A 13,472-nucleotide genomic window follows, 5' to 3' on the forward strand; every position below is an offset into this window, starting at 1 on the left:
AGTGTGATCATCCTCCAGCTCAAAGCAGTGTGAGTGCAGGACAGCTGGAACCTGGGGTAATAGAAATGCTCTTGCCACGCTGCCCCAAGTGATAGGGAAGCCTTTCCTCTCAGCACTCGCAGCAGAAAGGACAATGATTGCCGTCTTCAAGGAGTGCTGCCCAGGTGGGAGAGGGACATCTCAAAGAAAATAAATAATGTCAAAAAAAAAAAACTTTCTTCTACAATCCACATCCTTTAGAAATGGGTGTGAAGATGCTGAACAGCCCTGTTATGTGAAAAGTGATTTTATTGTGAGTGTCAGAATTACTCACTCCAATTCCCTCCACATTCCATGGGCAGTGGCCCCAAATCCTTACAACACACCCCGTCAGAACAAAACGGGGTTCAAGCCAGGTAAGTGTGCAGATGTCCCTTCCCCGTCCCCGCCCCCTAATAAAGAGAGAATCAGTGTGATGTGTTTTTAATGAGAAATACAATATTTTTAAAATTTACTGTTTTTTCTTTCTTTAAATATCTTTTCCTAAAATGCCACATCTTTTTTTTTTTTTTTTTTTTTTTCCTGCCAGGACAGTGCACTATGCCCTGAGATAGCAAATGTCCAACAGCAGCTCCTTCAGTGAGTTTCTCCTCCTGCCATTCTCAGACAGGAGGGAGCTGCAGCTCTTGCACTTCTCGCTCTTCCTGGCCATCTACCTGGCTGCCCTCCTGGCCAATGGCCTCATCATCACAGCTGTAGTCTGTGACCACCACCTCCACACCCCCATGTACTTCTTCCTCCTCAATCTCTCACTCCTCGACCTTGGTTTCATCTCCACCACTGTCCCCAAATCCATGGCCAATTCCCTGTGGAACACCAGGGCCATTACCTACTCAGGATGTTCTGCACAGTTCTTTATGTTTCTTATCTTCATAGTAGGAGAGTATTTCCTTATCACAGTCATGGCCTATGACCGCTATGTTGCCATCTGCAGACCTCTGTATTATGGGACCCTCATGAACAGCAGAGCTTGTGTCAAAATGGCAGCAGCTGCCTGGAGTAGCAGTTTTGTCAATGCTGTCCTGCACACTGGGAACACATTTTCCTTACCACTCTGCCAAGGTAATGAGGTGGAGCAGTTCTTCTGTGAAATCCCCCAGCTCCTCAGGCTCTCCTGCTCTAATTCCTACCTCAGGGAAGTTGGAGTCCTTGTGATTGCTTTTTGTGTACACTCTGGGTGTTTCATTTTCATTTTGTTGTCCTACGTGCAGATCTTCAGAGCAGTGCTGAGGATCCCCTCTGAGCAGGGCCAGCACAAAGCCTTTTCCATGTGCCTCCCGCACCTGATTGTGGTCTCCCTGTTCATCAGCACAGGCATCTTTGCCTACCTAAAGCCTCCCTCCTTCTCCTCCCCAGCCGTGGATCTGGTGCTGGCTGTTCTGTATGCGGTGGTGACTCCAACAGTGAACCCCCTCATCTACAGCCTGAGGAACAGGGAGCTCAAGGATGCCCTGAGGAAAGTAATTTCATGGACATTATTTCGAAATGGTAATATTGGTGTTGCTCTCCACGTGTGAATCCCACTGTATCCTGTACCAGGACTGAGCAATATTTCTTTATGTTTATTAGATTTACTATTACTAGTATTTGTTAACATGCTGCTACACAAATGATTGGATTTGTTTCTCCTTGAATTAGACTACTTTGTCTCATATGGTTTCCAAATAAATTGGTTTCTAAGTCTGCATCAGAGCTGACCCCCTCACTCTGTCATTAAAAGCAGAAAGTTCCACCCAGTGCAGTGCCTGAAGGCTGCTCTTTAGAGGAAGCTGCTTTTAAGAATAGGGTCAAGGAATTGTACCCCAAAGGCCTTGCTTCACAGGGTTCTCCATGTGTTAAGGAGAAAATAGCTCAGAAATGTGTAATGAGCTCTGCATTTAGGACTCGCTCATTGGTGACCAGTGACTGTGGAAGGGATGAACCTTTCTGGAAAGGTGAAGAAGCAGCTCATGAGAGATGTTGTCTCTAAGCCTGTGGAGGAAAGGATGGGCATCAGCAGTGGTCAGCATGAATTAACCGAGGGAAAATCAAGCTGAATCAGTCTGAGAGTCTTCTAGGACGGAAGGACTGGCTGGGTAGATGAGGGGAGATTGGTGCATGCTGTCTGCCTTGACTTCAGGAAAGTCTTGAACACTGTCTCCCATCATGGGCAAGGTCAAGAAGTGTGCATTTAGATGAGTGGACAGCAGCTGAATGGCAGAGCTGCATGGGTTGTGATCAGTGGTGCAGAGTCTAGCTGGAGGCCTGTAGCTCTTGGTGTTCCCCAGATGTCAATATTGGGTTCATTCTTGTCCAGCTACTTGATTAATCACCTGGATGAAGGGGATGAGTGCACACTTAGCAAGTGTCCTTATGGTCCCAAGCTGGGAGCAGTGTCTGATACCCCACACCTCCGTGCAGCCATTCCGAGGGAAATGAACAGGCTGGAGAGTTGGGCCTCATGAAATTCAGGGTCCTACACCTAGGGAAGAATTACTGAATGCACTGGTACAGACTGGGGTTGACCTGCTGGAGGGCAGCTCTGCAGAGAAGGACCTGTGCCTCATCCTTATAGTGACTGGTACTCGTGTAGGATGAAAAGGCATCCAGGGTCAACTGAGATGTCCAAGGAAATCCATAGTGCCCTGGCACAGTTGTGGTGACCATGGACAAATGTTAGAAACATGCAGGACCAGATGCAGCTCTGCAGAGAGGGACCTGGGTGTCTTGTTGGATGACAAGTTGACCATGAGGCAGCAGTGTGCCCTCGTGGCCGAGAAGGCCAATGGGAGCCTGGGGTGCATTAAGAAGAGCGTCTCCAGCAGGTCGAGGGAGGGGATCCTGCCCCTCTACTCAGCCCTGGTGAGGCCACATCTGGAGCATTGTGTCCAGTTCTGGGCCCCACAGGACAAGAGGGATGTGGAGCTGCTGCAGAGAGTCCAGAGCAGGGCCACAAGGATGATCAGGGGCCTGGAACATCTGCCCTATGAGGAGAGACTGAGGGAGCTGGACCTGTTCAGCCTGGAGAAGAGAAGGCTGAGAGGGGACCTGAGCAGTATCTAGAAGTACCTCAAGGGAGGCAATGAGGAGGACGGTGCTGGCCTCTTTTCAGTGGTGGCCACCAACAGAACTAGAGGTAATGGCCACAAACTGAAACACCAAAAGATCCACATGAACTTAAGGAAAAATTTTTTAACAGTGAGGGTGATGGAGCACTGGAACAGGCTGCCCAGAGAGGCTGTGGAGTCTCCTTCTCTGGAGATCTTCCAAAACCACTTGGATGCAGTCCTGTGCCACGTGCTCTAGGTGACCCTGTGTGTGCAGGGAGGTTGGACTAGATGACCTCTTGAGGTCCCTTCCAATCTTAAGTATTCTATGATTCTATGATTCTATGACTCTGAGTAGGGGTGTCCTTTCCTCCATGCTTTGCCCCGGTCTCCTGCTGCGTCAGTGTGTGGGCGGGGGGTGTTCAAGGCCAAGGGCAACACACCTTGTGTCCCTGGGGGAAAGCAGGCAAGGAGACCCTGTGGCCATGAGCAAGAAGTTTCCTCTCCCAATCTTCAATATCAGAGACACCAGCCATAGCACAGGTGACATAGACCTAGTTCTTTTGGAGGCTTTTGGCCATGGCAATGAACCTTGGCCATCTCCCCCTTGGGCTCTGCTACACTTTGCTATTTCTGTGCCTGTTTGCCTGCAGCCTGTAGACATCCAAACTGCTTCCCACCTTGCTCTCTGGGCAGCCTGTTCCAGTGCTCTGTCACCCTCACTGTTAAGAAATTTTTCCTTAAGTTCCTATGGAATTTTTGGTGCTTCAGTTTCCGGCCATTTCCTCTAGTCCTATCAGTGGCCACCACTGAAAAGAGACCAGCACCGTCCTCTGCACTCCCTCCCTTGAGGTATTTATATACACTGATTAGATCCCCTCTCAGCCTTCTCTTCTCCAGGCTGAACAGGCCCAGCTCCCTCAGTCTTTCCTCATAGGGCAGATGTTCCAGGCCCCTGATCATCCTTGTGGCCCTGCTCTGGACTCTCTCCAGCAGCTCCACATCCCTCTTATACTGTGGAGCCCAGAACTGGACACAATACTCCAGATGCGGCCTCACTAGGGCTGAGTAGAGGGGCAGGATCACCTCCCTCGACCTGCTGGAGACGCTCTTCTTAATGCAGCCCAGGATTCCATTGGCCTTCTTGGCCACAAGAGCACACTGCTGCCTCATGGTCAACTAATCATCCACCATGACACCCAGGTCTTTCTCCGCAGAGCTGCTCTCCAGAAGGTCGGTCCACAGCCTGTACTGGTGTCTGGGGTTACTCCTCCCCAGGTGCAGAACCTTGCACTTGGCCTTGTTGAATTGCATGAGGTTTTTCACCGCCCAGTTGTCCAGTCTGTCCAGGTCCCTCTGGATGGCAGCACAGCCCTCTGGGGTATCGGCTACTCCTCCCAGTTTCGTGTCATCAGCAAACTTCCTGAGGGAGCACTCTGAGCCTTCATCCAGGTCATTGATGAATAAATTGAACAGGACTGGACCAAGGACTGACCCCTGGGGGACCCCGCTAGCTACAGGCCTCTAACTAGACTCTGCACCGCTGATCACCACTCTCTGAGCTCTGCCATCCAGCCAGTTCCTAATCCACTTCACTGTGCACTCATCTACCCCACACTTCCGGAGCTTGCCCAGGAGGATGTTGTGAGGGACGGCGTCAAAAGCCTTGGTGAAGTCGAGATAGACGACATCCACCGCTCTCCCCTCGTCTATCCAGCCGGTCATTTCATCATAGAAGGCTATCAGGTTAGTCAGGCAAGATTTCCCCTTGGTGAATCCATGCTGACTACTCTTGAGCACCTTCTTGTCCTCCATGTGCCTGGAGACAACGGCCAGTATGAGCCGTTCCATCACTTTCCTGGGGACGGAGGTGAGGCTCACTGGCATGTAGTTCCTGGGTCCTCCTTCTTGCCTTTTTTGAAGACTGGGGTGACACTGGCCTTCTTCCAGTCTTCCGGCACCTCCCCTGTTCTCCAGGATCTTTCAAAGATGATGGAGAGCGGCTTAGCTATGGCATCTGCCAGCTCACGCAGCACTCTGGGGTGCATCCCATCAGGGCCCATGGATTTGTGGGTATCAAGGTTCCTTAGGTGCTCTCTGGCCCAATCTTCTTCTACCCAGGGCAAGTCTTCCTCTACACCAGCTTCTTCTCTTGTACCTAGGGCCTGGGGCTCTAATGGGCTGCCCTTGGTAAACACCGAAGCAAAGAAGGCATTGAGCAAATCTGCTTTTTCTGTGTTATTTGTAACCAGGGTGCCCATCCCGTCCGCCAGCGGACCCACGTTTTCCCTGATTTTCCTTTTGCTGTTAATGTATTTGAAGAATTTTTTTTTGTTATTTTTAACGTCCTTGCCAGATTGCCTTCCAGCAGTGCCTTAGCTTTCCTTGTGGCACCAAGTCTGGACTCCTGTGCTTGGCCAATGTACTTGAAAAACACATGAAGTGTTAACCTGGCATCAGAGCAACCTGCACTTCGTCTTTGCTTATCTGCAATCAGGGACTCCCACTTTCTGCTCTACTCAGCCCCTGGGGAGACTTTGCTGCTAATGGTCCTCAAGAGGAACAATTAACTCTCCAAGAAAGTTGGCCATTTGCTTCTGACTGTAACTGCTGGAGAGATTTCCTCAATCTCCCCCAGGTTCTCAACCTCCTGGAGGTTCATAGACTCAGCACCAAATACTCCCAGGACTCATTAAAATGAATATATATATATATATATCTAAGGATATGTCATATTTTTCTTCAATCTTCAATTCTTGTGTGGCTAATTGGAAAGCAATGTATTGAAATGAGGCAGATTTCAATGAGCACCTGAAAAAGAAGGATGGCTGCTTTTCAGCTTTCTTTTTCATTCTGTTTTCAGAAGAAATCCGACCACATTCTCCCATTCCTACAGTGTCTCCCAATGAAGTCTGCACATGTGGGAAAAGCAGTGTTTTTGAGAGGAGACCTGTATGGGCAACCTTCCTGTTCACATCCCCAACCCTGACATTTCTCTCCTCAGCCACTGGGGACTTGGATAGCTCTGGTTCAAATCTAGTCTTTTTCTGCTCCAGGCTGGAGCTGAATGTTACAGCTGTTGCAGTTCATCCGGTGTCCTATGAGATAGAAAAACTAATCACCTGTATGACAAGCATAAGCTTCATCCTCTGTCCTAAGAAACGGAATGCAATCCTGATCACTATGTTGAGTCCAAATTGCCTCCAGGGAGGTTCCCAGTCTACAAGGAATAAACTTCCTTGAGATGTTTTAGACAGATAGATAGAACAGCCTGCATAGAAACACTCTAAAACAGCTAGCTGAAGAAGTAACTGCACTCCTGAAAGGCAAGGCAAGATTGAAATTCTCCACTTGCTCAAAGGAGCAACTGGAGAGTTGAGAGGTATCTGAATAATAAAGAGAAATCACAGAATCATAGAATCATTATCGTTGGAAAACACCTTCAAGATCATTGAGTCCAATCGTAAAACCTTCAACACCATATCTGTTAAACCATGTCTCTAAGTGCCTCATCTACACATTTCTTAAATACTGCCCCACCACTTCTTCAGGCAGCCTGTTCCAATGCTTGATTACTTTTTCTGTGTAGAATTTTCTCCTAAAATCTATCCTGAACCTCCCCTGGCACAACTTGAGGCCTTCTCCTCTTGTCCTATTTTCATATATGGGGGAGGAGTTCAATCCTGCCTCACTACAACCTCCTTTAAGGCAGTTGTAAAGAGTGAGGTCATCCCTGACCTTCCTCTTCTCCACACTAAATAACTCCAACTCCCTCAGCCGCAACTCAGAAGGTCTGTGCTCCAGTCCCTTTACCAGCTTTGTTCCTCCTCTTTGGAGTCACTCCAGCACCTCCATGTCTTCCTCGTAGTGAGGGGCCCCAAATAGAACACAGGATTCAAGGTGTGGCCTCATTAATGCTGAGTACAGGGGGATGATCGCTTCCCTGGTCCTGCTGGCTACACTGTTTCTGATACAAGTCAGGATGCCTTTGGCCTTCTTGACCATCTGGGCACACTGTTGGCTCATGGTCAGATGGCTGTCGATCAACACCTGCAGATCCTTTTCTGCCACGCAGCTCTCCAGCCACTCAGCCTCAAGCCTGTAGCTGCATGGGGGTCTTGTGAGTGAGGTGCAGGATCCAGCACTTGGCCTTGTTGAAACCCATACAGTTGGCCTCAGCCTATCGATCCAGACTGTCCAGATCCTCCCCTAGAGCCTTCCTGCCCTCAAGTTGATCAAATGTTCCTTTGAGCTTGGTGTTGTCTGCAAACTTGCTGAAGGTGCACTCAATCCCCTTATCTCTTATTCAGATCATTGACAAAGATATTAAAGAGGACTCGACCCAACACTGACCCTGGGGGAACACCGCTCGTGATGAGCCACCAGCTGGATTTAACCATTCACCACCACTCTCTGGGCCTGGCCATCTTCTCCGTTTTATTCCCAGCAAAGAGTACACCTTTCTAAGCCCTGAGCTGCCAGCTTCTCCAGGACAATGTAGTGGAAGACTGTGTCAAGAACCTTCCTAAAGTGTACTGAGACCATGTCCACAGCCTTTCCCTCATCCATTAGGCAGGTCACCTGGTCTGAGGAGATCAAGCTGGTCAGGCAGGACCTGCTTTTCATGAACCCATATTGCTCCAGCCTGATTCCCTGCTTATCAAGGACATGCTGTATGATTGCCCTCAATATGATCTGCTCCATAACTTTCCCCAATACTGAGGTCACGCTGACAGGCCTGTAGTTTCCCTGGATCCTCCATCTTGCCAACATTAGCAAGTCTCTAGCCATCTGGGACCTCCCCTGTTGGCCAGGACTGCTGATAGATGATGGAGAGTGGCTTGACGAGCACTTCCGCCAGCTCCCTCAGAATCTTTGGGTGGATGCCATCTGGACCCATAGATGGACATGTGAGTGTCCAAGTGGAGTACCAGGTCATTGATTGTTTCCTCCTGATTTATGGGGGAGTTGTTCTGCTCTACACAGGTGTCTTCTAGCTCAGGAGGCAAGCACCTTGAGGAGAACTGATCTTGTTGTTAAAGACTGAGACAAACTAGGCATTAAGTTCCTCAGACTTGGCCTCATCCTTTGGGATCCCCATCCTCATCCCTATTCAATGCAATTGTCAGGGATTGCAGCTGGTCTCTGCTCTTAGCAGAGAACGTTAACCTTGAAAAGATTAGAGTGTATCTATGAGATAGGGAGTTCACACGGAGACAGGAGAAAGTTATTAACAAGTTTTAAGGAGGTTTTGGCCATGGAGCAGAAACTGGCCAAGCTAAGAATCATCCAATCATAACTCTGTCACTAGCTACTGACCTTTGTAGTCCTCACCAATAAGCAGCAGCCACGACGAGGAAACCTCGGTATAAATAATGTACCTAGAAAACAATAAAGCGTAGTTTGCGTTGCATCTACCCCAGTTATTTGTGCTTTTGGCTGCCACGACTGAGACATGCAATAAAGGATGGAGATTCTTCTTGGCCCTTCTCTTCTTGTTAATGTATTTGTAGAAACATTTTTGTTGTCTTTTACAGTGACGGCCAGATTGAGTTCTATCTGAGCTTTCACCTTTCTGATTTCCTCCCTACATACTCTAGCGATGCCCTTGTGCTCTTCCAAGTTGTCTGCCTCTTCTTCCAAAGGTGGTAAACTCTGTCTTTTTTTTGTTTCTTGGAGTCTCTGTGACAGCTGCCTATTCAGCCAAGCTGGTCTCCTTCCCCTCCGACTCATCTTACAGCACACAGGGATGGCCCGTTCCTGCATCTTTAACATTTCCTTTTTGAGAAAAGTCCAGCTTTCTTGGACCCCTTTGCTCTTCAGGACCATCCCTGCCGCTGTTGGTGGCCCCTCAGCAGCGACCTCAGTGCCAGCACCCGCCGTGAGCCTCCTGCTGGCCCAGCAGCTCCTCGGGCAGGGGGACCTCACTCGCGCACAGCCCAGCGTGGGCTGCTGCCGCCGCGGGCTGCAGGGACACCAGGTTCCTCGGCAGAACTGCCCCGGCCAGCAAGGGGCTGATGACGTCACAACCAGCTGCGCGGCCTGGCCTATCAGGGGCTGCGGCAGCAGTGACGTCACCAGCCGACGCCCACGCGTCAGCACAGAGCCAGCCCTGCAGAGAGCAGGGGCCTCCCGGCAGCGTCCCCGCAATGGCCTCCGTGTCCCTGCCCGCTGCTGAGACACCCCTGGCCTCACAGGCAGCGCCTGCTGCTGCCCCGGCAGCTCCGCGCACACAAGGGACCTCCCCGCGTGTCTGCACCAGACCCCGCTGCCGGCCGCGCTGCTGCTGGGACAGGGGCAGCTCCAGAGTCCAAGTGACCTCCCAGTCAGCAGCAGTGCCATGCGCCTTCCACCGGCCTACTAGGTGCTTGCAAGCATTCACTTGACCATGCTGACTTTCTGGCAGAGCTCTTGTGGACCAACCAAGCAGACGGGCTGCAAACCGTTCCTGTCCCTGCAGCTGCTCCGATGCAGGAGAGCTGCCACATGGTGACCTGCATTTTCATCCCCACAAAGGTGCCTTCTGTCTTGGAGGGCTGCTCTGACTCACACACGCCCTCATCAAGCCTGACTACCACAGGCAGACTGCTGTCAGAACATCTCCTGAGGGCAAAAGTTGCTGCTAAGCAGAACATGCCCTGAAGATCACAAGGGTGCAAAGCAGCTCTGCAGAGAAGGACCTTGGAATCCTGATGGATTACAGACTGACCAAGAGCCAGCAATGTGACCTTTGGCCAAAAAGGCCTATGGGACCCTGGCCTGCATTAGGAAGAGCTTTTCCAGCAGGTTGAGGAAGGTCATCCTGCCTCTCTACTCAGCCTTGGTGAAGCCACAAGTGGAATATGGTCTGCAGTTCTGGGCTCCCCAGTACAAGAGGGACAAGGAGCTACTGGAGAGAGTCCAGTGTGCGGCTACAAAGTTGATCAAGGGACTGAAGCATCTCAGCCATGAGGACAGGCTGAGAGAGCTGGGCCAGCTTAGTCTGGAGAAGAAAAGGCTGAGAGGGGATCTTATCAACATGTACAAATACCTGAAGGGAAGGTGTCAAGAAGAGAAGGGAAAGGGGGGAATAGACTCTTTTCAGTGGTGCCCAGCAATAGAATAAGTGACAATGGACACAAAGTGAAGCACAGGAAGTTCTGCCTGAATTTGAGGAAAAACGTTTTGACTGTGAGGGTGACAGAGCACTGGCATGGGCTGTCCAGAAACCTTGTGGAATCTCCTTCTGTGGAGATATTCCAAACCTGCCTGGGCACGATCCTCTGCAATGTGCTGTAGGTGGCACTGTTTGATTGCGGGAGTTGGAGGGTGGACTAGATCACCTGCAAAGGTCCATTCCAACCTGAACCATTCTGTAATGCTGTAAAATGCCTGCAGTGAAATATATTAACCTTTTGAGTAGTAGGGATCTGCCTGTCCCTCAGTTTGAGAGTGAGTGGTGCTCTAGTAGGAGTAGAAGGCATGCAGGCCATTTGAGAGGGCCAGGGAAATTCCCGGTCTGGCATGCAGCTGAAGCTCCAGAAGGATGCGGGTTATCACACTTCCTCCACCAGAGCAAGCACACTACATGCCTTGAGCCACCCCTGTCTCTTCCAATGTCACCAGATGCTTTTGTGTGAACAAGTGAATCCATATCCAGTGATTCCCTTAAGAACGTAGACAAGGGGCTCTCAAGTAGATGTCTGTGTTGTGCACACTTAGCTTGGCAAGGGGAATGCCACCTTCTATGTATTTCTGCAGTTCATGGAATTTAGTTGAACCTCCTCCAAGCCAGGGTCTTCTAAATAGGCATCGTGGTGCCTCGAACAAGTCTTCTGAATCCACACCTGCATCATGGGCCAATGAGCTCCCTTCTTATCCCTGTCTGGATGTCCTGCCTATTTAAGAGATTTGAATTGGGGCTTTCAGAGTGGGATATTTCCAACTTTCATAGTCATCCTGTGATGAAAGAGCTTGCAATGTTGAAATCAGTCTCCCTGTGCTCTTTACCGAAGCAAAATAGCTGATTACTTCAGGGACATTTTCCCCGGAGGAGGGAGCACAAGGGACGGAAAAATTGGTGAGTTCAGCTGTTCCTCTGCTCCTGAGCAGGGCCAGGCTCCTGGGACGGAGGCAGATCGTGGCAACCAGGCATCACTGCCCAGAGACAGCATGTGCAGGAGCAGCTCCTGTGCCAAGAGCAGCAGGGCTGCGGGCACTGCCTGCTGCTGCAGACAGGAGCGAAGTCAGAGGAGTGAAAGGCAGCGTGGAGTGGGAGGACAGAGGAGAGCTTGTTGTGGGAGAAGTCTTCACAACTTCTTGACACGGTATGTCTCTGGCTGCAGGGCAATTCTGCAGAGTTTCTGGAGGGGTCTTCAGCACGCAGTCCATGCCCTTACTGAAAGTGTTCTTAGCATTTCTCTCCTGGCTTCTCTAGTGCAGAGCAGGGATTCCCTGCCGCAGCATCACAGGGACAGGGCATCCTGCTCCCTCCTCCCAGGGAAGCTGCAGGGATGTGAAGCTGGGTGTGCACACCAATCTGTGCAGGGCTGTAATTGAGAGCAGTGTCCCTGCACCCCAGGGTGCCGTGTGCCCGGGGCAGTGATTCAGCCGACTAGGAGGTCAGCACTCAGCCTGACAGGGCGCTGCAGGGAGAAGCTCTGCATGAGAGGAGAGATCCCACCTGGGCAGGTTCATTCTCCAGCTCAGAGGCTGCTGTGTGGGGTCAGGGCTGCTCACAGCTCAGCCTCACCCACACAACATATCTGGAAGGGGCTTTTCAAGAGGACACTCCTGGCGAGCTTCTATGAAAGGGAAGGCAATCTCCAGAGGGCCAGATTTTGGTTTGTATCTTTGGAAAGTCATCAATCAAAGGGGAAGTTTTAGGTTTAAATGTCTGAAGGAGAGTTCTGCAGGTTCTGCTCCGAGGGATCAATAGGTTTGCAAGGATCCCTGAACATTCCTTCCTGAACATGCCTTTTCACCTGTGGGCAGCAGCAATATCCCCTTTTCAGCTCCCATCATTCGCACTGCACTTAGTCTCACTCCGCTCTCGAGGGGAAGGGCTCTAGGGCATCTTTCACCTCTTCTGCAGTCAGATTTCCAGAACAGCAGAGCTGCCTCTCTCCTGCCACATGTCTGTTTCTCACTGCAAGGCACAGGGGCTGAGAACCGCTGTCCTGGGAGGACACACTGTCTAGGAGGTGCAACCTGGGAACTGTGCTGCTCTGTCCCGCTGTCCTCCCTTGGCAGCAGAGTCACAGCATCTCTCCTCATTTCTCTATCTCTCCTTTCTGCCCTTGTTCTTGCACTCAGCTGGGGCTTCACAGGCAAATACAGACAGCCACCCTGAGTGCCATGGAGGTGTCTGATTAGGGGTGAGGTGTCCAGGGCCTGTTCTCATCCCAGGGTGCTGGGCGATGTGGCTGGAGGGACTGAGGAAAGTGTTGGCTTTTTGGTGTGATTATGCAAGTCAGGAGCAGTGTCCTGTTCTCTCCATCATGTCTCCATCTCGGGCTAAGAGGGAGAGCAGAGTTAGATCAGTGATTTGAAACCAGCAGATAGCAGATGGACTTAACAGCACACCTCGCTCTGCACTAAGCAGCAGAGAGCCCGTTTCCCTCTCTGCTCTGTTTAATGTTCATGCTTGCAGCAATAAAAGCATATGTGCCTCTAAAGAACCCACACCAGATGTAATGGCAGAATTGAAAATTACCAAACAAAATAACTGTAAAAAAAATCAATGCTAAGCCTCTCTTCTTCAGCAGAACAACGTTAGAATTATATGCAGGAATACTAAGGGATCTTTCCTGTTAAAGGTGGATGTCCTCTCACACCCATTGTGACATACCATGGGCTTAGAGTGGGACAGGCCCCTGTTCCTCACAGAAGAGTCAGCAGTAGCTGAGGCTCAGGAGCTGAAAAAGGTCATTCCGAGAAGGACAAAACAATTTTCTCTTCACTGCTAGGGGCTGGTGGTTGGGGGCAGGTGAAGCATTTCTATAAAGCTTTCTCGGAGAAAATTCTTCTAAGTTGTCACTGTCTTTTTTTCTTTGGACAGTTTTCCTGTACCCCATGGAGCAGATATCCAATAGCAGCTCCCTCAAAGAGTTCCTCCTCCTGCTGTTCTCAGACAGGCGGGAGCTGCAGCTCTTGCATTTCTCACTCTTCCTGGACATCTACCTGGCTGCCCTCCTGGCCAACGGCCTCATCATCACAGCCGTAGCCTGCGACCACCACCTCCACACCCCCATGTACTTCTTTCTCCTCAACCTCTCCCTCCTCAACCTTGGCTCCATCTCCACCACTGTCCCCAAATCCATGGCCAATTCCCTGATGGACATCAGGGCCATTTCCTATGTGGTATGTGTTGGGCAGGTCTTAAGTTGTACTGTTTTCATATCAGCTGAGTATTCTCTTCTCACAGTC

At 50.5% G+C, this 13,472-nt stretch overlaps 1 protein-coding gene across 1 annotated transcript; it reads left to right on the plus strand.

Moving 5' to 3' along the window:
• The first annotated feature begins 626 nt into the window (after window positions 1–626).
• LOC148595219 (olfactory receptor 14C36-like) lies at window positions 627–1,556 on the plus strand. Its single transcript, XM_088521928.1, has one exon. It carries the CDS (start codon window positions 765–767, stop codon window positions 1,554–1,556), a length of 792 nt encoding a protein of 263 aa, XP_088378054.1. The 5' UTR covers window positions 627–764.
• The last annotated feature ends 11,916 nt before the right edge of the window (window positions 1,557–13,472 follow it).

Source organism: Tinamus guttatus, unplaced genomic scaffold (assembly GCF_059628265.1).
Source record: "Tinamus guttatus ecotype Peru unplaced genomic scaffold, ASM5962826v1 Tinamus_guttatus_pri_ptg000139l, whole genome shotgun sequence".
Lineage (NCBI taxonomy): Eukaryota > Metazoa > Chordata > Aves > Tinamiformes > Tinamidae > Tinamus > Tinamus guttatus.

Coding starts and splice junctions, on each gene's coding strand:
- LOC148595219 (XM_088521928.1), top strand. CDS start 765: ATGTACTTCTTCCTCCTCAATCTCTCACTCCTCGACCTTGGTTTCATC.